Source organism: Saccostrea cucullata, unplaced genomic scaffold (assembly GCF_032062105.1).
Source record: "Saccostrea cucullata isolate Sc308-1 unplaced genomic scaffold, CSIRO_AGI_Scuc_v1 ctg55, whole genome shotgun sequence".
In the NCBI taxonomy this organism is placed as follows: domain Eukaryota; kingdom Metazoa; phylum Mollusca; class Bivalvia; order Ostreida; family Ostreidae; genus Saccostrea; species Saccostrea cuccullata.
In genome coordinates, this window is record NW_026937638.1 from 251,495 (window position 1) to 276,385 (window position 24,891).

General features: G+C 35.0%; 1 protein-coding gene across 1 annotated transcript in view; it reads right to left on the reverse strand.

Annotated features, from left to right (window-relative positions):
• Positions 1-24,786, reverse strand: part of LOC134248548 (tubulin-specific chaperone D-like) — a 49,504-nt gene extending 24,718 nt beyond the window's left edge. Inside the window, exons 1-32 of the mRNA XM_062730957.1 lie at positions 24,624-24,786; positions 23,985-24,035; positions 23,793-23,890; positions 23,583-23,684; positions 21,616-21,762; positions 20,473-20,611; positions 20,210-20,305; positions 19,839-19,971; positions 19,106-19,236; positions 18,834-18,894; positions 18,422-18,528; positions 18,247-18,309; positions 17,763-17,919; positions 17,579-17,666; positions 16,761-16,846; positions 16,290-16,367; positions 16,112-16,185; positions 15,906-16,023; positions 15,731-15,791; positions 15,509-15,626; positions 15,327-15,382; positions 15,047-15,126; positions 14,541-14,597; positions 14,097-14,252; positions 13,491-13,625; positions 12,902-12,985; positions 11,736-11,837; positions 11,586-11,639; positions 11,157-11,295; positions 10,876-10,997; positions 10,716-10,793; positions 10,237-10,326 (exon numbers count right to left, since the gene is read on the reverse strand). Of these exons, the coding sequence (XP_062586941.1) occupies positions 10,237-10,326; positions 10,716-10,793; positions 10,876-10,997; positions 11,157-11,295; positions 11,586-11,639; positions 11,736-11,837; positions 12,902-12,985; positions 13,491-13,625; positions 14,097-14,252; positions 14,541-14,597; positions 15,047-15,126; positions 15,327-15,382; positions 15,509-15,626; positions 15,731-15,791; positions 15,906-16,023; positions 16,112-16,185; positions 16,290-16,367; positions 16,761-16,846; positions 17,579-17,666; positions 17,763-17,919; positions 18,247-18,309; positions 18,422-18,528; positions 18,834-18,894; positions 19,106-19,236; positions 19,839-19,971; positions 20,210-20,305; positions 20,473-20,611; positions 21,616-21,762; positions 23,583-23,684; positions 23,793-23,890; positions 23,985-24,035; positions 24,624-24,786 (3,224 nt within the window). The remainder of the gene's footprint in view (positions 1-10,236; positions 10,327-10,715; positions 10,794-10,875; positions 10,998-11,156; positions 11,296-11,585; positions 11,640-11,735; positions 11,838-12,901; positions 12,986-13,490; positions 13,626-14,096; positions 14,253-14,540; positions 14,598-15,046; positions 15,127-15,326; positions 15,383-15,508; positions 15,627-15,730; positions 15,792-15,905; positions 16,024-16,111; positions 16,186-16,289; positions 16,368-16,760; positions 16,847-17,578; positions 17,667-17,762; positions 17,920-18,246; positions 18,310-18,421; positions 18,529-18,833; positions 18,895-19,105; positions 19,237-19,838; positions 19,972-20,209; positions 20,306-20,472; positions 20,612-21,615; positions 21,763-23,582; positions 23,685-23,792; positions 23,891-23,984; positions 24,036-24,623) is intronic.
• Positions 24,787-24,891: the final 105 nt, after the last annotated feature.

Below are 24,891 nucleotides of genomic sequence, written 5' to 3' on the forward strand. Positions count from 1 at the left end.
AAGATTAATTTTACCTGGCCTAAGCATCACTGCAAGTTTTTTTTTTTTACTTCCAATTACAATTGAGTGAAATATTAAGGATATCTGTCAAAAAAAAATTGAAACTAAACTAAAAGATAATTACTGAATGTCAAATCAGAATCACATCACACCATTCACCAATTTGGACCCAGAAGTCTGTATAATAAAGGGTTAGGGAGGGAGAAGGGAGTTTATATTGAACAAAGAATAAAAGCTAATTTCAAGATTTTTCCCAGTAACACTGAATAAGCTTGGAAAAGATGCAATGTTTTGATATTTTGTTTTTTTCTTGAACCGATTTAGAGAATTTGTTCAAGGTTATTGCCAACGGTCTACAGATCGACTTATATTGATGGATTAAAATAGAAGTAGAGAAAATATATACCCAATACAATGAATTCATACCATGATCTGTTTTGTTCTTAACCTTTGGGTTCTAAGAGATTTGTTTTTAGGTCACTACACTCCCCCAGCCAAAAAAAAATTGTGAATAACAAATAATGAGGTAAAGGGGATAGTAATTTACTACTCAAAAGAATGTCTGGAAACTGGAAGGAAAAACTGATCACTATTGTATGCCTACAAACAATCCTGAGTCTTCAGTCGTAGGGGTAGTTATTTAATTGATACACAATAATTTCTATGCCACCTGAAATGAACTATTTCACAATAAGCTTTTCTTCAATAAGCATTCACCACATAGTCATGAATTCAAAATAAGCAGGTCTTACAGGCATAAACAAAAATTACTTTCAATTTTTTTGTAGTAAAATTCATTTTGACAAATATTAACAATAACAAAAGTGCATCTTTTTTGTGTCACAGTAAAGTGGTACAGGTATCTCAAATACTATAACAGAGATCAAGCCTGCACAATTCTGATTTCAAGGATAATTATTAATCAATTTTAAAATCAATTCATAGAACAGCACTGTCAATACAAAGAAGTGCGAAGCATGTCAATGAATGTATCTTGATAAGTATATATCTTTACAGAAATTGTCACAGTTCGATGAATATTACACAATCTTTTTGGGAAGCTATTAATTAAAGCTATCTCAGAATGTTATTCTTGCTTGACATGAGTGAAATTTTATAACTTGTGGAACACTTTTGACCCTCAAGTAATTATTTTATGATAGTTTGTTTAACATCCTTGGAATCTGTGTAATATTTGAAGAGTGTGATCCCCCCCAACACCCCCTCACTTGTCTGATAAACTATTATGGCTGTACTAATGACATGGGATAGGGGCTGACACATGGTTACAAGTGCCCACTATTCTAAATGGCAACCAGCTCCATTAAAAAAAAATAAAGAATGAAACATAGGTAATCAGAGATTACAGAGCTCACCTCAACGAATGTTGTCTTTAAGTAAGGCAAAGTCAAACAATTAACCAACAAGAAGTGTACATTCCAAAGATGAAAATATTTAAGCAATTTTAATCTGAATTTGAAATAGAACAAGTTTTTTCATGAAAATGTAATTAAAATCCAGCATCTGAAGCAAATTTGAGAGTTTTCATCTCTTGATGCAACATTTGTGCAAGTTTGGTTTATACAATGTTATATAAGCCTTATAGTTTTTTGGTAATAGACCTGCACCCATAACTTTTACCTGGTCTATTATCTGAAAATATATGATTCAGCATCTGAAGCAAGTCCATTAGTGTGCATCCTAAGACACATCCATGCAAGTTTGCTCATTATAGGGCTCATAGTTAATTGGAAATGAAACATGCATCAAAAACTAACATTTTCATTCAGCAACAAAAAGTAGGTCAGATTCAGCATCCGAAGCAAGCCCAGTAGTATGCATCCTTATATGTATCATCCACGCAAGTTTGGTCATTAAAGAACTCATAGTTTTGGAAATGAATCATGCACCAAAATCTTTAACCTATTCACTCAACTGGAAAATGTAGGTCAGATACAGCATCCAGCAAGCCTGGTAGTATACATCCTAATATATGTATAATCCATGCTAGTTTAGCCAACATAGGGCTTATAGTTACTTTGAAATGTGCACCAAAAACTTTAACCTGTTCACTCAACCAGAAAATGTAGGTCAGATTCAGCATCTGAAGCAAGCCCTGTAGTGCATCCTTAGATGTATCATCCATGCAAGTTTGGTCAACATAGGGCTTACAGTTACTTGGAAATGAAACCTGCACTAAAAACTCTATCTTGTTCACTCAACCAGAAAATGTAGGTCAGATTCAGCATCCGAAGCAAGCCCAGTAGTATGCATCCTTAGATATATCATCCATGCAAGTTTGGTCAACATAGGGCTTATAGTTACTTGGAAATGAAACCTGCACCAAAAACTTTAACCTGTTCACTCAACCGTAAAATGTAGGTCAGATTCAGCATCCGAAGCAAGCCCAGTAGTATGCATCCGTAGATGTATCATCCATGCAAGTTTGGTCAACATAGGGTTTATAGACTTGGAAATGAAACCTGCACCAAAAACTTTAACCTGTTCACTCAACCGGAAAATGTAGGTCAGATTCAGCATCAAGCAAGCCTGGTAGTATGCATCCTTAGATGTATCATCCATGCAAGTTTGGTCAACATAGGGCTTATAGTTACGTGGAAATGAAACCTACACCAAAAACTGCACCAAAAAGGTTAACCTGCTCCAAAAACATTAACCTGGTCATTCCTTTGCTGAAATTGCAGCATCTGAAACTTTGACTGGTACAATGAAACACACTAGAACCATCTTCCATGCATGTCTAATCAATATAGGACATAGAAGTTTAAAAAGAAAACTGCTCCAAAAAACTTAACCTTAACCTGGGACGCCCAAATGACGACGCCGACACCGAACACACGACGCCGAGGGTATTACATAAGCTCCCCCAACTTCGTTGAGGTGAGCTAAAAACTAGAACTGTCCAAACGGGACAAAATACCCCCCGCTGGGTTTTTCAGAAGTAAGTTTTTTCCATAAGAAAGATATGGACCGGACACGAATTATGAATTTTTTCTTCCAGTGACCTTGAAGTTCCCCAAATGACCTTGGGTCAAGGTCATGACACACCCTTGGGTCATGGGCTATCTTTGTGTGAAATGACAACCTACCAAGTTTATCCATAGGAAAGATATGGACTGGACAAGAATTATGAATTTTTTCTTCCAGTGACCTTGAACTTCCCCAGGTCAAGGTCATGACACACCCTTGGGTCATGGGCAATCTTTGTGTGAAATGAGAACCTACCAAGTTTATCCATAAGAAAGATATGGACCAGACTCGAATTATGAAAGTTTTCTTCCAGTGACCCTGAACTTCCCCAAATGACCTTGGGTTAAGGTCACGACAAACCCTCGGGTCATGGGCTATCTTTGTGTGAAATGAGAACCTTCCAAGTTTATCCATCAGAAAGATATGGACCGGACATGAATTATGAATTTTTTTCTTCCAGTGACCTTGAACTTCCCAAAATGACCTTGGGTCAAGGTCATGACAACCCTTCGGTCATGGGCAATCTTTGTGTGAAATGACAACCTACCAAGTTTATGCATAAGAAAGATATGGACCGGACACGAATTATGATTTTTTTCTTCCAGTGACCTTGAATTTCCCCAAATGACCTTGGGTCAAGGTCATAACACACCCTTGGGTCATGGGCAATCTTTGTGTTTTTTATTCCAGTGACAGGAAAGGAATTATGAAATTTTTGATTGACCTTGACCTTGAATTTTTTCTTCCATCATACTTCCCCAAATGACCTTGGGTGACACACCCTTGGGTCATGGGCTATCTTTGTGTGAAAAGGTCAGTGACACTTCCCCAGGTCAAGGTCTGACACACCCTTGGGTCATGGGCAATCTTTGTGTGAGTTTATCCATAAGAAAGATATGGAACCGAATTATGAAAGTTTTCTTCCAGTGACCCTGAACTTCCCCAAATGACCTTGGGTTAAGGTCACGACAAACCCTCGGGTCATGGGCTATCTTTGTGTGAAATGAGAACCTTCCAAGTTTATCCATCAGAAAGATATGGACCGGACACGAATTATGAAATTTTTCTTCCAGTGACCTTGAACTTCCCCAAATGACCTTGGGTCAAGGTCATGACATACCCTTGGGTCATGGGCAATCTTTGTGTGAAATGAGAACCTACCAAGTTTATTCATAAGAAAGATATGGACAGGACACGAATTATGAAATTTTTCTTCCAGTGACCTTGAACTTCCCCAAATGACCTTGGGTCAAGGTCATGACATACCCTTAGGTCATGGGCAATCTTTGTGTGGAGTAGTAGATTCTAATGTCCCTCTGAAAGAAAGATATGGACCAGACACGATTGCACAGACAGACGGACGGACGGACAGATGGATGGACAGACAGACGGACAAGGTGATTCCTATATACCCCCCAAACTTCGTTTGCGGGGGGTATAATTAATTTTTTCCACATTAATGTTCATCCAATTTTTGGAAGCATTAAAAATCTTTTTTTTTAAATCTGTTTAACTAGTTTCTTGAATTTTTTCTTTTTTGCAAAGAAGGTCAAAGGTCAAGAGGATTACAATGTTAATGGGTTTCTTAATGTTTTATGACAAACTATAAACTATAAATGCTATATAGCACAGACTTACTTCTAAATGTCAAAAATATGTTGTATACTGGTATTAAGAAGAACAGTATGTATTTAAAAAATATGACAATAGTCCAGATTGAGGATCACAAGGTTGGCAACCATGGTAATACATGTATACAAAAGCCGTATTGAAAGAAATATATCATATGTGCAAAATATTAAATCCATACCTCTTACAGTTCTTGATATACATGAATGTATAAGTTGTAACAGACAGACAGACAGACAGACAGTTAAATGGACAAATGCCAGGTAGCGTGATATGTAAGAGTCAATCTGCTCTTAAGACAATGCAAAAGTCAGTTGACTTTCATATAAACATTTTTACTAAACTAGTTCCCATATGGTTTAAGCATTTATAAGAGGGGAAATCCTACTCTGAGAAAGAGTGGGGAAAATTTGGCTTCAGTGTGAGGTCCTACTCTAAAGTACTTATTCTGGGGGAAACTCTCTATAGGGGAAATCATACAAAGGAGTACAGATTCTGGGGGAAAAGTTGACTTTGATATGCTGGAATATGGTGTCTATATAATTATAAGTGAAGACCTATGATCCTTTTTAGGGACAAGTTTTTCAAGTCAAATTCTGCATATAGCACACCCACATTGTGATAATATTTTTCAATATTTGAAGTAGATTTGTGAGCATAATTACAGGTCTTCACTATGTCCCTTATAAAATTATGCAAATAGTGACACAGTCCTTAATTTCTTTTATCAGTCACATACAGTGTTACCTTTAGAAAATGAACTTTTAGAAATATCTTTAGAAAATAAACTTATCGGATATTCGAGATGGTTAGGAAATCCTTGATTGGATGACTTCCTGTATATGACTTCCCTAATTAGAGCCTGTGGCAAAAAAGATTATGTAGGTTTAGAAATCACGTGAAACTGTCATCAGTATTTAATTACAAATGGAATGAAAAAAAAAATCACGTTATCTGAGAAAAGGCTCATGGTAACAAATTCATGTGAGTTGTATTTCTCTCACTGTTTTACAAATGAACAGAAATAATGAAGTATGTACCCGGTACTATGGACATGAAATAATATTTACATTTCCAAAAAATTTCCCCTATGATTCTTTACAAAATAAAATGCAGTATATTTTCTCATGAACTGCATTAGGTATGTACCACGAATAAGCATGAATATCTCCATTTTACGTCATAATACCGCTCTTGATGTCAAAAAGTCAAAAACTATAGTGCACACTGTTTTGTTTTAAAAATGACAGTTGAACAGCGTAATTTTATGGCAAGTCATCAGAAAAATAATGTAAATATAAGAAATGAATTTAATTTTTGAAGATTCATGGGGTATATGAACTACGACGCTTCACGCCGGCATATTTATCATGAAGCGCTAACACGCTTCATGAAATATGCCGGCGTGAAGCGTCGTAGTTCATAACCTCATGAATCTTCAAAAATTAAATTCATTTCTTAAATATCTGCAATGACAGGGAAAAATGGAATATCTATTAGTCAGTGAAAATCACAATACTGAGTTTGATCCCTATCAGGCAATGAGTTCATAAGGTACTAACCCGAGGGGAATAATTCCAGTTGTAATTTTCCAGTTTTTCTCTCTTCAGACATAATTGTAATTTCATAAATTTGAGGAAAGAACTAGGTTCACTTTATGCTTATATTGGCCCTGCAGACATACAAATTTACTGACTTATTAATGTTCCTTTTCAAACATTAATATAAAGAAGAAACTCACTGCTTTCATTTGCTATTAAAAATTTCCCTCAAAAGTCCAGGTATTGGAAAACAGGCTTTATGAAATTGCAATTTTCTTGAATTTCAAAGAAAACAGGTTTATCTGAGTACTAACCACAAAGAAAAATAATATGAGCACACCCTAATCACAAAAATAAACATGTTTTGTAATCCTCAGAGACAGTTCTATCCTTTAAAACCTGCATATTTTAGATCAGAGGTTGTGCTCTTAATGAAATATCAAAAAAGAGCTTTAAGTCATGTATGGCATATTTTTGAAGTTCAGATAACCAAAAATAGAAAAGATCATTGTACTGAATTGTTTTTTACTACTTTAAATAAAGATAGGACTTTCCTGTAAATTAGACAATTTATATTAATTGTGTTTAAAGGTATTACAATTTGAATCAGTAACTGGTTTATTCAAATGAAGAAAAAGTGAGCAAGCTCACATACCCCATGCTCCCCCAAAACTCGAAGTGCCAAAAGTCCCGGAAAATAAATAAAGGAATCAGAATTTCCTGCTAACAGGCACATCTACACATTGTGTCCTAAATATCTACAAAGTTTGACAAAATTCTGTGCAGCGGTTTAAGAGTAGTTGCACTGACAACCTGTTCAAATCTATATTCAAGGTATGGCCAAAAATCTAAGTTGAAAAGTGCACAAATTCCCGAAAAAATAATAGAATCAGAATTTCCTGGCAATAAGCACATCTACACTTTGTGTCCTAAATATCTACAAAGTTTGATGAAATTCTGTGCAGCGGTTTAAGAGGAGTTGCACTGACAAAAGAAACAGGACTGACACACTGACGGACCAGTCAAACACACTATACCTCCCACAAGTTGTGTGGGGTATAATAATAAAGATGTAAGTCTAATCTTTATATTTCCAATGTCTTTGTCCTGGATAAAATTACAAATAGTTAAAATACTTTATTTCTACATAAATCTTCTGGTTCAGCAATAGGCGGGTTAAAAAAAATCACGAGCAAAGCGGGACAGAGACCGAAGCGGGACAGAGACCGAAGCGGGGCTTGTAGCACATGAATATGTGGAGTCAAAAGCATATACATGTAAATATTAGGAATAACTGTCAGATTTTTTGCTTCATGACTATCATCATTATTTCATGACGATTAATCGATGGGTATATGTGATAATTATATGCATAAACGCCAAAGGCATTTATGCAAATTTTTTTGCAAGCCACTCGATTGATCACATCATGAAACTAAAAAAATAGACATTTATTCCAAAATTTAACTATATAAATGTACAAGAGGCCCATGGGCCTTATAGGTCACCTGAGCATTATGCAACAACTTTCCAGTGATTTAATTTGATTCATGTTTTAAGCCAGATGCTATGGCTTTCACAATTTTGAAAGAGGCACCATTGATCATCATAACAATACACCTAGCAGTTGCTTAGTTTGTTTACTTAGTACCCATAGGCAGGTTGGGGGAACAAAAAATGCATTTCAAATAATCAGTAATATTCAGCAATAATCAGTAATACCCCTATCACACATGAACCCCTGACCCTTAGGCCTAGATCCACACATTGCACAATTTTTGAAAAGGCACCCTTGCTTTTCAAAAATATTTGATTAATAAAAAGGAGCAGATCTAAAACAATTCATCCAGTTTCAGTGTATAAGCAAACACCCCTATGGTACCCCTGACCCTGGGGCCTTGAAATTCACAATTCTGGAAGATTAGGGTCCTTGCTCATCATGTGATAGGTAGTTCATCTGCTTAATACCCAAGAGCAGAGAAGAAAATTTTCAAAGATTTAATGTATTTTCACTATATAATCAATAGAGCCCCGCCCTATCACTAGAACCCCTGACCCTAGGGCCACAAAATCAAAATTTTGGAAGAGGTTTTCTTGCTCATCATATCTATGTACTTAGTTTATTTAATTCCTAGGAGCAGAAAAGAAATTTTTTCAAAGAATTCATGTATTTTCATTATATAATCAATAGAGCCCCACACTAACACCAGAATCCCTGACCCTAGGGCCATAAAATTCACAATTTTGGTAGAGGCACTCTTGCTCATCATAACTATGCACTTAGTTAGTTTATTTAATACCCAGGAGCAGAGAAGAAGATTTTCAAAGAATTCATGAATTTTCACTATATATAATGTGGCCATAAAATTCACAATTTTGTGAGGCACACTTGCTCATCATAACTATGCACTTAGCTAGTTTATTTAATATTGGTGAGAAGAAGATTTTCAAAGAATTCATGTAATTTCACTATATAATCTATAGAGCCCCACCCTAGCACCAGAAACATTAAATTCACAAAGAAAATAACTATGCACTTAGTTAGTTTATTTAATACCCAGGAGCAGAGAAGAAATTCATAAAATTATGTAATATATAAAATGAGCCCCACCCTAACACCAGAATCCCTGTAGGGCCATAAAATTCACAATTTCAGGCACTCTTGCTCATCATAACTATGCACTTAGTTAGTTTATTACCCAGGAGCAGAGAAGAAGATTTTCAAAGAATTCATGAATTTTCACTATATATATCTATGTAGAGCCCCGCCCTAACACCATAAAAACCCCTGACCCTGGGGCCATAAAATTCACAATTTTGGTAGAGGCACTCTTGCTCATCATAACTATGCACTTAGTTAGTTTATTTGATACCCAGGAGCAGAGAAGAAGATTTTCAAAGAAATAATGCATTTTCACTATGTACTTATATGTACTTATTTAGCCCCGCCCTAGCAATAGAACCCCTGACCCCAGGGCCATGAATTTCACAATTTTGGTAGAGGACTCAATGCTGATTAAAATGCAAACAGTTTGAATTGATGTCCAGGAGTAAAGAAGAAGATTTTTAAAGATTGCACTAATTTTAGTGGTTTTTGCCCCACCCCCCAGGCCCCAGGGGGGCAGGGACCATGGAAAAATTTTTGTTCCCCTTCACCCATAGATGCTTTGTGCCAAATTTGGTTGAAATTGGTTCAGTGGTTGCAGAGAAGAAGCTGAAAATGTTCAAATGTTAACGGACGACGGACGACGCACGACGACGGATGAAAACAGATAGCAATAGGTCACCTGAGTTTACTCAGGTGACCTAAAAATGTGAGGTTATTCAAGATAAAATCGGTGAAATTTTTAATATGAACATAAAAAATGTATATCATGTATATCTTTACAACCTTTTGTAATTCATTTCTAGCTCAAACACACCAAGTATAGCTTTAAAAAGCTGGTCAATTAGGCAAAAAAAAATTAATTTCTTGGTTCTCAGGCCCTCCCTCATCTCTTCCAAGGGTGCCTCATTGACCCTTTTTATTGCTAAATCAATAAAATATAAACACCAAATCACATTTTATCAAGGTTTTGTACCATGTAAAAAGCTGCCTCATCATGTTTTGGGGGCAATAAAAAAGAAAAAAAAATGCCTCCCACCCTCATCATATTTCTTGAAAAAAGGCCTGAGAACCAAGTAATTAACTTTGCATGGCCTTATGTAAAATTTTTCAGGATATGGGAAAAATGACACAATTCATGACACCATAATGCATCAACAAGCCTGTAATAACAATGCTGGACTTTAAGAGGAACTTCAGACATTTTAAAACATTTTTTTTTCAATATGACCATTACTACTGCTTCAGTCAGTTTGTTCATATGTAGAACTTTGAATCTAAAATAAGTACTCACAAAGTGAGGAAAGTTTGACTGAATACAATGGTTTGGAGAAAAGTCATTTTATGCATACCACAAGAAAGAGAAAAACAGAATCCCATTCTCCTGTATAAAGTTGGGACATGCCTGGCATTAACTATGCGTGAGCTGATTCTGTAACCCGCAGTAAGATTGATCTAAATGTGACTTACACATCCACGCTAGCGATGAGTTTGTGTGGGTCTCCGCAGCGCGAGACTTCTGTACGAACTAATTCTATCACAGACAACGGGAACGGGTGTCTGCAAAAAAATAAATAAACATAAGGTACAAATGTAATAATTATTCCTCCTTATTGTTTATATAGAAATCATGTTTCCTTATTTATTTCTCTTTCAATATTTACATTAAATGTATTTTATGATTTTAACAGAAATGATTGTATTTTGGCTGGTTATTCTTTACAATTAAACACTCAACAAAATCCCCTTTTCCTCATAAAAGTTGCTTTTCTTAAAACATACAGATGACAAACCTTGCAAAGATAAGAATTTGATGTACATTATAATAAATCAAAATATAAAACTCACTTCAAAGAGAGATTACCCTCAGATATGAACTTAACGTTCTATACTTGTAAAATATTAGAATAAGATCCGAATAACTTTGTGTTCTCTTCTTGAAAACTTACTGTTCTATACTTGTGAACACATCAAAACAACCTTTAGACAGCAACTGGTCCAACATTTTCAGCATAGGATAGGAAACCCTAAAGAAAAAGCAAAAATTAACTAAGAACTGACAAATAACTGTCCTCTTATTTCTGTATATGAAATTATATACATACATACCTATCTATTTTTTGATAATCTTTAAAAATTTGTAATACAACTCCTCCAAAGTGGGTCATCTTCTGTAAGTCTTTACTTATAGATCTCAGGTAAACATGCAGAGAGGAGCTGGAGTTGATCACCTGTAATTAATGATGGACAGGTAAGGTTAGGAATCATCATGTAAAGGAGAAGCCTGAACTCCATCTAAGAACACTGCCTTAGAAAAGTAGTACAGATTAAGACAGAGATGCCTATAACAAAGGCCTGATTAGATTGACCTCTGATGATGTCATACTGACCAGTGACTCGGTCAATCCTCCCACACTGACGGTCAGACCCAGCAGTACATTATACATGTAGGTGTCCAGTCCCAGTAACTGAGTAAATCTACAGAATGTGTCCGAGGGGGCAGACCAGTTAATATCCTCTATCTCACTCCTAAAATATTACACAAAAAGTAGAACAGTTAATATCTTTTATCTCACTCCTAAAACATAAAATAGACCAGATAATATTGTCTATCTCACTCCTTAAACATTAAAAAAAAGACCAGTTCATATCTTCCATCTCACTCTTAAAAAAGTTTTAAAAAGTTTTAGACGAACATTTTCCTGTCCAATATATATCTACTAAATATTCTTTGACTACTTGTATGCTAGATTTTCAATTTCTGGTCCACATGGATATACCTGGTACTTCAAAAAACTAATGATGATGAAATATCTTACCTGGGAAATATACTATGTAGCTCTGTTCTATGGGGGATACCAGGAATTTCTGGACTGAAAAAAGTGAAACAGTATGCATTTACTGGTATATCATGCAATCAATGATTTTTAGGCGAGTTTTTCTCTGATCGGCTGAGTAAGAGTACTAACTCGTGATACAGGAACTGAGAGAACACCTGTCCAGCATGAGCTCGAGTCCGGTCAATCTTCTCACAACACTGCTGAACCAAGCACTGCATGGCTCTCTTACATCTACAATAGTAACTAAAAGTAAACACTGCTGAACCAAGCACTGCATGGCTCTCTTACATCTACAATAGTAACTAAAAGTAAACACTGCTGAACCAAGCACTGCATGGCTCTCTTACATCTAAAATAGTAACTAAAGGTAAATACTGCTGAACCAAGCACTGCATGGCTCTCTTACATCTAAAATAGTAACTAAAAGTAAATACTGCTGAACCAAGCACTGCATGGCTCTCTTACATCTAAAATAGTAACTAAAGGTAAAAACTGCTGAACCAAGCACTGCATGGCTCTCTTACATCTAAAATAGTAACAAAAAGTAAATACTGCTGAACCAAGCACTGCATGGCTCTCTTACATCTACAATATTTAATAACTAAAAGTAAATACTGCTGAACCAAGCACTGCATGGCTCTCTTACATCTGAAATGGAACAAAGAGTAGCCAAATTCTGTAAAATTTACACTACAAAATGGATGATGCCCCTTGAGAATGAAAGTGTTGTTTTAATAAAAATCAGCAATCCTTGGCTAACTCTGCTATACTCCATACAAATCGTAAATTTAAATGGTGGAGGAGTATTCTCAAATCATTGCATTATTCTTCTGGAACTGTCTTTTAACTCGTTTTGAATTTCACACCGAAAAAATTCAACAAAAAAGTCACCTTTCTTCCATATCCTTGTATGTTTTTATTACAGCTTTCAGTTAGTAGTATAGATTTGAAATCAAAAACCTATTGTTGCATGTAGCACAAAGTAAATTAGATTGCAAAGGAAAAATATTTGAGAAAAATTCAGTTTAAATCAAAGAAATATATCAGCAAAATGCTTGAACTGTGTTCAAGTCCAAGGCTAGTGTGTAAATCATGAGCTACGCAAGGAACTCCAGTGTTTTCTATCGGCAAAATTGAAAATAAGAGGCAGAGGACAATCACACACTATATAAAGTGTGGGACTGAATGACAAGACAGGGAGACAAGAACCAGCCAGTTTTATCTGGGAATCTTACTTACATGTCACTGGTGAAGAGATCAGGTTTGTCACTGACCAGTAATGAGTTCTTACTTACATGTCACTGGTGAAGAGATCAGGTTTGTTACTGACCAGTAATGATGTCACCTCTATCAATCCAGTCATGCTAGCTTCCCGCACCCTGTACAAACAATTCAATGAAAACAGTCATCTTTTAGAGCATAAGTGATTGAGTGCAATACAGTGTAACAATTCTCCTTCAAGGTGGCTACATGTATACACACTGTAGTCAGCTTTGTCTTTTGTACCTTTCTCTTTTGTCAAGCATATTTTTATAGTAGTCTTTGGTTGGTACTTAAATTATATCTTTGTTCAAAACAAAGTATTTTAAGTTTCCTGTCCTTAAAAAGCTTACCAGTATCTAAAGAATTCTTTCAAAGAAAATTTATCTACAGAACTATGTTGAAATCTATTCATATTATAAAAATTAGAAATTTATACCCTGAGATAATAATTCGAGACAAAAGGATGAAATATCAGTTCTTAATAACTCTGAAGGATGAGTCATCGATCCCACAACCCATTGTACTGATTTTCCCTCTATCTGAAATCCACCCCTCTGACATAAAGTTTTGAATTTTTGATGCTTTTAAACACCTATTGCTACAAATATTTCTGACACATACCAGGCTCCGACATCCCCGCGGCTATCTAAGGTGTAGTCTGTCATGGCCGTCAGCAGAGAACCGTAGACAGCGGGGACATTGTCAGCACACAGACTGTCTGTAGGGGACTCCCCTACCCCCACTGTCTTACATACCCTGTAAGTGTAGGGATGCATTTGTAACATTCAAATCCAAAAATGCTTAAAATAAATGTATGCATAAAATTTTAATTTTACTCTCCTAGTTTGCTCATTCTATTAAATTTTTCTGCTTTTCAAAATTAACGACTTAGAGTACTGATGACAACATCAATTAATACTGTTCATAGCTGAAGATTTTGTTGAAGTGACATCTTGTACACACAGAATACTGTAAACCAACTTTATTTGTGAGTAAGAAATATCCACAAAGTTAGCAACCTCTGAATATTTATTGCCATGACCAATTATCAAATTACGTATTTATGTAAAACACTGCCTCTGTCAAAAAAACCCCATAGTCACAAATGATTCCAAACTGAAGAATCAGGAATAAAAGATGTTGCGAATAATAACTGGGTTACAGTATTACACTCTTCTCTACAAAATCAAACATTATACAAGAGTCTAAGTGCTGGTTAACACTTACTCAGTAATGGCCTTGACAGCATCTCTCCTAGCCTCCACCCACTTCTTCTCCTTCTCAGTAATGGCAGTGGCCTCTATCAAACTGGTTAATACAACCTCTAATTTTCCTTGGATAAAAAACTTTGGTAGTGCTCCGAGAGCCAAAGAAAATCCCATTCTGAAAGAGAACAGTACCTATACAAAATCTTTGTTCACTGAAAGACTGTTTTCAAGCTACTGACTTTATTTAATAGTGCGAATGTTGAAGAACAAGAAATTGAATATGTTTTGCCATTCAGTCTGCATAAAAGGTCAGAGCTGCCTTTCTTGTCATTAAAAATATATCCAAAATTACTTCGAACAATTTTTCAAGACAAAATTCTTAATTTTACATCTAACAAAAAAATCCACTTCTACAGTATTTAAAGATAAACAATCATCCCTTGATAATTCTGTAGACACATACCTACAAGATTCCACATTACTCTTAAGTTCCTGTGTGTACTTGTTTATCACAGACTCTGAAACATGTGTGTATTTAACCCAAGGAAAGAATATCCCACAGTGATTAGCAATAAGAACAATATACAGTTATGGAATATGTATGAGGGAAATAGCAAATTTATGGTTCCCCGAGGGAGGAAACATAAACCAAAAGACAATCACAGGCGATTTAATTTTTTTTACAAGATATTCCGACCTTTAAAAAAACACTGATGGGGCATAATTACAAATGCATGCAAATCCGAAAACAATAAATTATTTTTAAAAAGTATTTTCACTGACATTTTTTATATTGGAATTCAAGAATTGACATCGCATTTTACTGTTACATTATGATAATTTAACCAACACTTTGATTGGTTAAAAATACTAATAAATAAAGAATATCCCTCAGTGATTAGCAGGAAATAGACAGTAATTACAGTAGAACATGTATAATAATAATATACAATTTATTTACCCGATATATGTTTATCTTTCTTTGGTCCCCCATCACCCTCCATGTAATACTCTCTGTAGAAGGCAGGAATCGACTGAGCTGCTGCCACCTTAAAATACAGAAATCTGAAAGATTTATCAACTTTTAAAATATCAAATCCAAACACAGCAAATGTACATTGAAAAATCAGAGTTTATCAATGTTTTATGTTTATATTTTTTTCCAACAAGTAAATTATAAGACACTTGATATTTTATACTTCAATGTGATCTAAAACTGAATTACTCAGTGACAAGAAATTTCAACTACCTGAATATCCTGTTCTATGTGTTGTAAACATCCATTGATCAACTCCTGCCACAAGTCTGAAAAAAAAGTAAAATTAACCATACTTACTACTATATCAAGCAGCATTAAAATAATGCACAAGTCTGACCTGATAAGGAATTTTTAAGTTTTATTACTATGATCAGGGTCCTCTAGTAACTTACCTAGTATAGGGTCCCCATGGAAGGGTAGTTTAGCCAGGGACAACTTCTCTATCAGACATGTGACTGCCTTTCTCATCAAGTCCCCACCCCACCCTCGGAACAGGCGGGCTTCATTCAACTGTCAAAAAATTAGGAAGTATAACATCTAATTTCTTAGCATTAATTTCAAATCTGTAACTCAAATTAATTTCAATCTCAGAAAAATGCCCAATGACAAATTACCTGTTTTACTATGTCCTTCATATCATTTACAACCTGTTTACTCAATACATCTGTAATTGATCTGAAACACAAAAAAGTCTTTGAAAAAAGTGTTACCTAGGATAAACACGTATATCTAGGACATTTGAAATTTGATTTGATATACATCATGAATGGTAAACATTGAGGCTCTTACTTGTTCTGGTCCTCTGCAACTTTAGCGAGGGCATGTGTAATCTCTGCTACAGCTAAAATGGAGCCATGCCTGGCAAAGAGATCCATACCTGTTGTCAAGGTGATCAGCCGAGGAAGCACTGTAATACATTTAAACATCGTTACTACAAATGCTGTATAACTTATGATATAGTTAATTGTGTCAGAGTGTCTACTCAGTGAGAATACCTTGGCTTGCCATGTAATCTGGTGCTTTAGGAGTCAAGTTATGGAGCCCTCTAGCTGATAACTCTCTTACTGCACTACAAACAGAAATAAAAATCAAACATTCACAAAGAATTATAATGGTGGATGTAGTCTTAATTTGCCTGCGTTGTTCAATAGCTAGTCTAGCAGTGTTCCTTACCTATCCCAATGGGTGGCCTTAACCTCTAGGTGATTAATCAAGGCAATGGTGTACTCTGGAAACTGGGCTATGTACACACTGAAATCAGAAAGATTAATTTAAAACTAGGCAAAGTGGGAAAATGATACCCCAACCCATGTGAGTAAAATGGCAAAGTCCAGGTTATGGCGGCTAATATGGCCCAAATATTTGTTGTATCAGAATACAAAATAGGAGATGCACAATGGCACTATGTAACAACAAATATGTGAAATACTACGTGGAGTAGTGGATGAAAGACGAGTACCCCAAGTATTTAGACGGAAGGATGTACAGACAGAACATACTCTCCAATACAATATTTCCCCATTTTTCAAGGCAGGGTGTATTTAAAAATAATGACAATTTATAAACTTTTTTTAAGCTTGGCACCATTACAAAATTCTTGCAAGATAAGCAAAAGAAGAAACTTGCTATAAATGAAATAAAAACCTCAAATCCAGATAGCAGTGTGTTCTGTTTCCCACAGCAAAATAATCAGCATGTGTTAGAATATCGATACCATGTGGAAAAATCCCCTGTAAAGATATAACATATAACCTTTAAAGCATTGACTTAGGGATAAAATACTATTTGGTAATGAAATATCTAAACAAGCATCTCCTTTTTACATATGCCATAGAATTATCTTACCTGTTGCCCCACATAATAACATCTTTACCTGTCCTCCCACATAATAACATCTTACCTGTCTCCCCACATAATAACACCTTACCTGTTGCCCCACATAATAACATCTTACCTGTCCTCCCACATAAATAACATTTTACCTGGAACAAATTAATATTATATTTTATCTGTAATCGACCAGAATTATATAAATGTCTACACATAATTTACCTATCCTCCCACATAATAACATCTTACCTGTCCTCCCACATAATAACACCTTACCTGTCCTCCCACATAATAACACCTTACCTGTCCTCACACATAATAACATCTTACCTGTCCTCACACATAATAACACCTTACCTGTCCTCCCACATAATAACACCTTACCTGTTGCCCCACATAATAACATCTTACCTGTCCTCCCACATAATAACACCTTACCTTTCCTCCCACATAATAACATCTTACCTGTCCTCCCACATAATAACATCTTACCTGTCCTCCCACATAATAACATCTTATCTTACCTGTCCTCCCACATAATAACATCTTACCTGTCCTCCCACATAATAACACCTTACCTGTCCTCCCACATAATAACACCTTACCTGTTGCCCCACATAATAACACCTTACCTGTCGCCCCACATTCTCCTGGAAGGCTGCAGCAGCTGCTCTCCTCACATTGACCTCTCGGTCAAATATGGACACCTTCACCAATGCACTGTTGGGAAAACAAAAATGGTTTTAATGTGATTTCTTAGTTTTTTTTTTATCACACATGCACAATAAGACAGATATAATGGGATTAGGAACTTACTTAGCGATATCCTTGACATACTCTGCCAGGTCCCCAGGTTCATAGGCTCGGGCAAATGCCCAGCAGACATAACAAGCTGCATCCCTCACATTGGCCCCCACAGAAAAATCCCCCCGCCTCTCGTCATACTCCAACGACTTCAGTACAACAGGCACCACTGAAGATGTCAATTATATCAAACCAGAATAATGTAGACTCAACAGAGTGAGAAATTCATGGAAATAACTGTTAATTTAAACTAAATTTACCATTAACACTTCATCTTGGAAGACAAAACTCTCCCTAGCTACTTTGACATTTTTTTTTTATTTGAATACACTGCAGATTTCCTTTGTGGTACTTATTGCTTTGTCTTCAGGAATAACATTTTTAAGGTACGAAGAGGATTTTGGAGCTATTTTACTTTCCTACTAAATAAATCCAGATAGACAACACCAAAGTTTCTTGTGATTTTCCCTGAGATCATTTATTGCTATGTTATTACCGTCAGGAAGCCTCAGAGGCAGTAACAAGCCTCTTCTACCAAGTTCTGCTAAAGTCAAACAGCCTACAAAATACAGCAATAGTTACATGTAATTTCTACCATAACAAAATCAGAGAGCATGCTGAAAATAATTGTATAGACCAACATATAAAATAAGACTGATATGATGATTTACCTCCATGCCAGGCCCCTTCCGTTTCCTGTAGTGTGAACAACTGAAGAACAGACTCCACAACTTCATCTGCCAAATCCCGAGGTAGACGCCCCGTGACTCTGCCAATACTGAAAATAAAGGAAATGTTTGGAGCTTATGATCAAGAGAGATGTATATTTTATGAGCATTTCATTAATGCAATTTCAAACTCTAGCAAAAATAATAGGATATGACTTTGTAACACAATCATGATATTAGCACCCTCTTTCCTATAATGGTACATGTATGTAATGCATACTTTGCATTATTGTTTTAAGCCATTTGCAACAGAATAAAAGCTACAGAATATGAATAATACAAGTTTAAGTTATGTCATTAGAAGGAGATATGTATACTGATAAAACCTAACTATGCATGGAAAACGAATATTTACCCTTTTGCAGCTGACCATCTGACAATTGTGTCTTTGTCTTTGAGTCCACCAAGCAAAGTCTCTGAAAAGGATGATTTTTTTTCAAATACAAAATAACTGAAATTAAAACATATCATCATACAGGTAATCATATTTTGATTAAATTCGTGTATATGCCTTTATGATATTTTGTAATTTGATTACATATTGACTACATACATCTATTTTCCTTATTATATTTGCATAGATTACACTTTTCCCCTTTATTTTATATTACATTATGTCTGGATTACCTATGACGTCCTCCAGTTCCTCCGGAATATCGTATTCCTCCTCCTCCACTTCCTGTCTCTGGGTCACGGTCTGCTGAACAGATCCCCCCTTCTGAAGATTGTCCATCAATGAACGATTACCACGCTGGTATCTAACCAAAAAAAAAAGATCAATTTTAATGTGATACATGTAACCTAGAAAGAGAGAGGGCTAAAATAGGCTTTGCCTGCTGCCCAATCCCATTCACTTATGTGAAGAAATTTTTTTATAAATAATAAAAAAAAAAACCTAGAAAGAGAGATCTGGTTGAAGAGGGTTTTTACCATTGTGTCTTCCTAATCTGATAACATACCAAAAAGAATGATATCCAAAACTTCAGAACTACAGAAAACAAGAGGCCCAAGGGCCACAAAGCTCATGTAAGTAGTTCACCCTTTCTGACAAATAACATATCTTAGAAATGTTCTGTTTACTCTGTCAAAATCTGGGTCCATAGTGTGTACAAACTTCTTCACATTATGGAGATTTTTTGTGTTTTAATTTGATAAATTGTACCCTTCTGTACTTGAGCAAACTTGAGTTTCCTTAACCAAATATGCTTTACACCAAGGTTTTAAACTATTCACCAGCCATTGCAAAAAGATGTCAGGATGTGGAAAAACTAGCAGACAAACAGATGCACAAACTTTGATTCAAAATATAACAAAGTCTTTGGCTTAGGTGAGCTTAAAAGTAAACACACTATAAACAGACCTCCATGTTGCTATCCTGGCCTTCAGAAATGTCAGTCCCAGCCTTTGAGTGACCTTGACAGAAGCCTTCCTCAGCAGTGTGTTGTTGTTCTTATTCAGTTCTAGCTTCTCTACCACATGAAGAACTTGTGAAGCTGGAAAACACATGGAATTTGATCAGGGTTTTTTTCATTGCCTAGATATCATCTAAACACCTTATAGTGAAGTTAAGTGAACATGCTTATAATGAATTAATCCTCACATTGAAATGAATTTCATTCCTAATGACTTTAAAATACATTTTGGGATATAACACACTGCAATTAAAATGAAGGACAATTTCCTTCCTTGACATTTTGTACTAAGCATGTTTACTGCATCTCTTTGTCTTACCATAATGTAGCAAGTCTTCTCTTTTCCCTTGTTTAAACAGTAGAGCCAACATGGTCAATACTCCACTGACTTGATTGTTCCCAACTATTGTGTCCACTAAAAAAACCCACAAAGCATGCCATTCAAGAAGTGAGGTAAGAATTCTCTTATAAAGCATTCATAATCTCTTGTATACAGTGTTATTAAAGGACTTGTACATATTATTTGCATTTTCTAGTTGTGTATAAATTCCATTATTTGTACTGTAGAGAATATGAACATACTGTTTGCATTGTGAAGAACTTGTAAGGACCAGTCCAGGAATTCTGGTAGTTTTTCTCGTTTGACATCTGGACGCGTACAGAACTTGGAAGCGAGGTATGCTGCAGCATCTCGGCATTTGTCATTTACTGTTAGATAAATCTGTAACAGAATCAAACCAAACTTGAATAATATGGGCAGGGCTGTCACAGCACCTTTTGGTATACACGGACCGGGTCCCTCTAAATTGGGAAAAATCCTCAACATTTTTGTCAAATTGGGAAAATTATAGACATACTTATATGTATTAACCCCTCCCCCCTCCCCAAGCAAAATATTTAATCGTGAAAGCCATTTATCACTTTAAAAAGTATACTTGAAAAGCTAAAATTTACAGAAGGTCTGATAAAATCTATATTTAACAGACCAAACATTTACTTACTAGACAGGCATTTTTTTTTTCTTTTATTTTCATATGATAAAGAGACTGAAAAAATGTGGGGAGGGGGTATTTCTTACTGTTTAATTGCACCTTAAATAAATTAAAAATTAGATTATTAAGAATAGCTTTATTTAAATGATCAAGTTACTATTTAAAATCTTCCCTTTAAAGGTTAGTATAAAATTGCATACAATTTATTTCTTTTTTTCCTTGTCATTTGACTCATGCAAATGAAATAGATAGTGTCCAAGATTTTACTTTAAAATATATTTATTTACTTCATAAACTAACTTGTAATGGTTATCCTTGTTTAATAATGAAAATAATTTCCCCAACCCAATCTACGTATGACCTATCTATAGATCTCTATTCCATGACAGAGGAAATTCGAATTAGAAATAAAGGATCATGACAGGGTTGTTTTAGATTAAAATTAATCATGCATTACTGCTAAATGGATCAAATAAAGGATGTGTGTGTGGAAAATTAGGTCGTATATACGAGAAAACGTGTTTGGGAAATTTTTTCGCATGAAATCGGGAAAAACTAGCAATTTGTGCCATTGGGAATGGGTCCGATATTCGGTCCAAATTTGAGGGGGGTGACGGCCCCATTGGGGCTTGTGAAGTTGTAAGCACAACCATAAGTCTTAATCCTTTCTAAAGTTATTTAAGCATTAGAAAGGTAACTGTCATTCTGAGATTACATTTATGGCACTTCTTACCTGAGCCGTGTTCAGGATTCGCTCCATCACAGGTGCCTTTTTCTCTCCATCCTGTGACGGAATATTGCTGTCTAGTCTGGCCATGTCAAAAGGAATCATACACACCACAGACAACCACAATAACTGCATGTAACGGGTCTCCCAAGTCTAGAAAATAATTTTTTTTAAAAATACAGTACAGTCTGGCCATGTGCAAAGGGATCATACACACCACAGACAAAAATTACAATATCAATTGGGTCTCTCAAGTATATTTTAAATCCATCTTTTAATGCATCTCAATAAACTTTTTTTACAGCATATTTTCACCCTATCCTATTTTATTATATACAGATAAATAATTTGCATGCAATTGAACTCAGAAGATTGATGACTTTAAAACTGAAATTTTCCCACATAAATAAATAAGGTAGTACAAGTCTGATCAAGTTTAATCTAGAAATCAAATAATGGACATTATCCCCTTACCTAAGCATAATAATTAAGGTTTTGTCAAAGGTCAACATGTCCAAAAATTAATTTTTACAAAAGCCCCAAAACTACGTAAGGTATAAAGTTGAAAATTTTACAGTTTATAAATTTTTCATTAATTAACAGATAGAAAATATCACTTGATAAAAAAATACTTGGAAAAAATATTAATTGAGAAAAATTCTTCTTAAAATGCATATATTTTCAAAAAATACAGAAAACCATCATTGCAAAAACAAAATATGTTTATCAATGAAGGGCAAGTTGGACTTGGATAGCCTCTGGAAAGTTGTTTTCCCTGTTTATTTTGTCCAAATGTTAAGACTTGAAAGTGAAAGTATGTTGCAAATGGCGGATTCTATAGAGGTCTTGTCTTTATACATGTCATGCTTTCAATAAATTCACCTGCAATTGCCCTTCAATGATAAACATACATTTCTGCAATGATGGTTTTCACACAAAGGAAAGAATTAAGCAGGTGCATTTTTCTTTAAATATGCACATTTTCTGATACAATTTTTCTCAAAAAATATCTTTTTAAAAATATTTGTTATCAAGTAATATTTTCTATCTATTAAAGGGGCCTGGACACAGTTTTAACTGATTTTTTAAAACCAATTTTAATGTTTACAATTCCTACCTAAGGCATCATCTATTGATTAGCAAAAATTTGGACGTCATTTGTTGATTATCAAACAAGAAACCGAACTTAAAGTTCTTCATAATGTAAACAAGGCTTGTAGCTTGTTTAAGTTTACACATAAAAAATATCATATTTATAACAAAATGAAGTTCAGCAGATCAATAGTAATTATCAAGTTGTATTTAGAATTAACTTTTATTTGAAACTATCTACTTTGAACGAACATATATTAGTATATCTTCCTGTGTAAACAAAAACATGCCACTAGCCTTGTTTACATAACAAAGGTTTGGAGCTCTAAATCTGTCTTGTATCTGGACAACTGGCGTTTAAATTTTGATTAGTAGAAAGACCCTAGTTAAATATTTGTAAAAAATGAAAATAAAATAAATTTTGAAATTTTAGCTGAAACTGTGTCCATGCCCCTTTAATCAGTGATATATTTATAAATCGTAAATGTTTTGACTTTATATCACACATAATTTTGGAGCTATTGTAAAAATAATTTTTTAGACATGTTGACCTTTGACGAAACCTTAAGTAAATTTTAGTCATGGGACTCACAGGTACTTGTGGACAGGAACCCCCCCCCATATTCAACCCTGGAGCTTGTTGGACATTTTTTCACAAATTATATTTATTACACTTATTTATCATGTTGCTTTTACCTGTCCACAAATCCCTGTGATCGGACTATATAACTTTAACAAAGACATGAGCTTCAAAGCTCTTTCGATCACCATTATGTGTTAATTAACTGATTGTGATTTGTTTGGAATCATTTTTTTCATGGAGGTCAATGATTCCCCAGTATATTATTAGATTTTTATATTTCACATAAAATACACTGTACCTGAAAATCCTGCGGATCTTGCTGACTCATTGCTGACAGAACTGGTTCTACATCTGACACTTCATGTGGAAAATGGCGAATGACAATCTTAAATCCCCTCATCTACGTGAAAATAAAGATTCTACTATTTCTAGTATTCGGTTGTGATACTGGTATATATAGAGCACTCGAAATTCAGGCATCATTCATTTATATTGAAAACAGACTCACCTTGGTAATGAGATATAAATACTTATAAGCCTCCTGTTTTAAGGCAGGTGGGTAATTTGGTTTTCTTACAATATCAACAATCTGCATCATCAAGGATTCTAAAATAAAACAAATTTTGTTTTTTTTGTTTAAGAAATTTCACATGATACCCAACATTTTATTTTAAAGTGAAAATAACTTATTCAAGCATACCAAGGTGTGGATCAATAAGGTGTGGTTGTTCTTGATACTGATCAACAATGACTAAAAAGGAAAAAAATTCAGTCACATATTAAGTGCATTGTCCATCTTGTAACTTATTTCATGGCTACTTTGGGGAATAGTCTAGTGCTTATCCCTTGATAGCTGAAGGCCCCAAACAAAAGTTTTTTTGCAGATATCTCCACTACTTGGGACAACAACTTGGCCATTTTGACCAGTCTTATGTAACAGAGTTAAAAGTGGCTATGTGTTGTACATGTAATTAGTGCAGCCATGCACCTACTAACTCTACCTAGTGCGTTAACCCTTTAGCTTGATCGGTAAGGCATTGTATTTTAAATCTGAGGGTTGTATGTTCAAGCCACAGTGAGGACACCCCTTAGCTATAAATAGTCAAACATAAAATATTTTAATGAGATTGTTATTGTATGTCCCTGTTACATACTAAAAACTTTAAAAAAGATTTTGAAATCTTCAGTTCATTAATTAAAAATAAGCAAGATAAACCAGTAAGAAGTAGGTATTATTAATCTGGGGATAAATTAAGCCTGCAGCGACTTCAAAATTGCAGAGATAATTCTGAAGGAAAACACACATGAGTCATCGCAAAATAAAACGATGCATATTTACAAGTGAATCTTTCACATGACGCCTCTCTCGCGATTTGGTCATTGTAGATGTTGTCTAGGGACCCAATCAGACCCTTTACTTCTTCAATTTCTTTAAATTCCTCCAGTACATGTCCTTTTTCACAACCCTGATCACCATTCATGGCGTCCATGGAGGCCGTCATCTTGGATTTTTGTTAATTCGTACCTTGTTGATTCGCGATCAAAAGTGGTCAAAATTTGGTTAGTTTTTGTGCCATATCTAATCTATACTGATAAGCCATTTCATA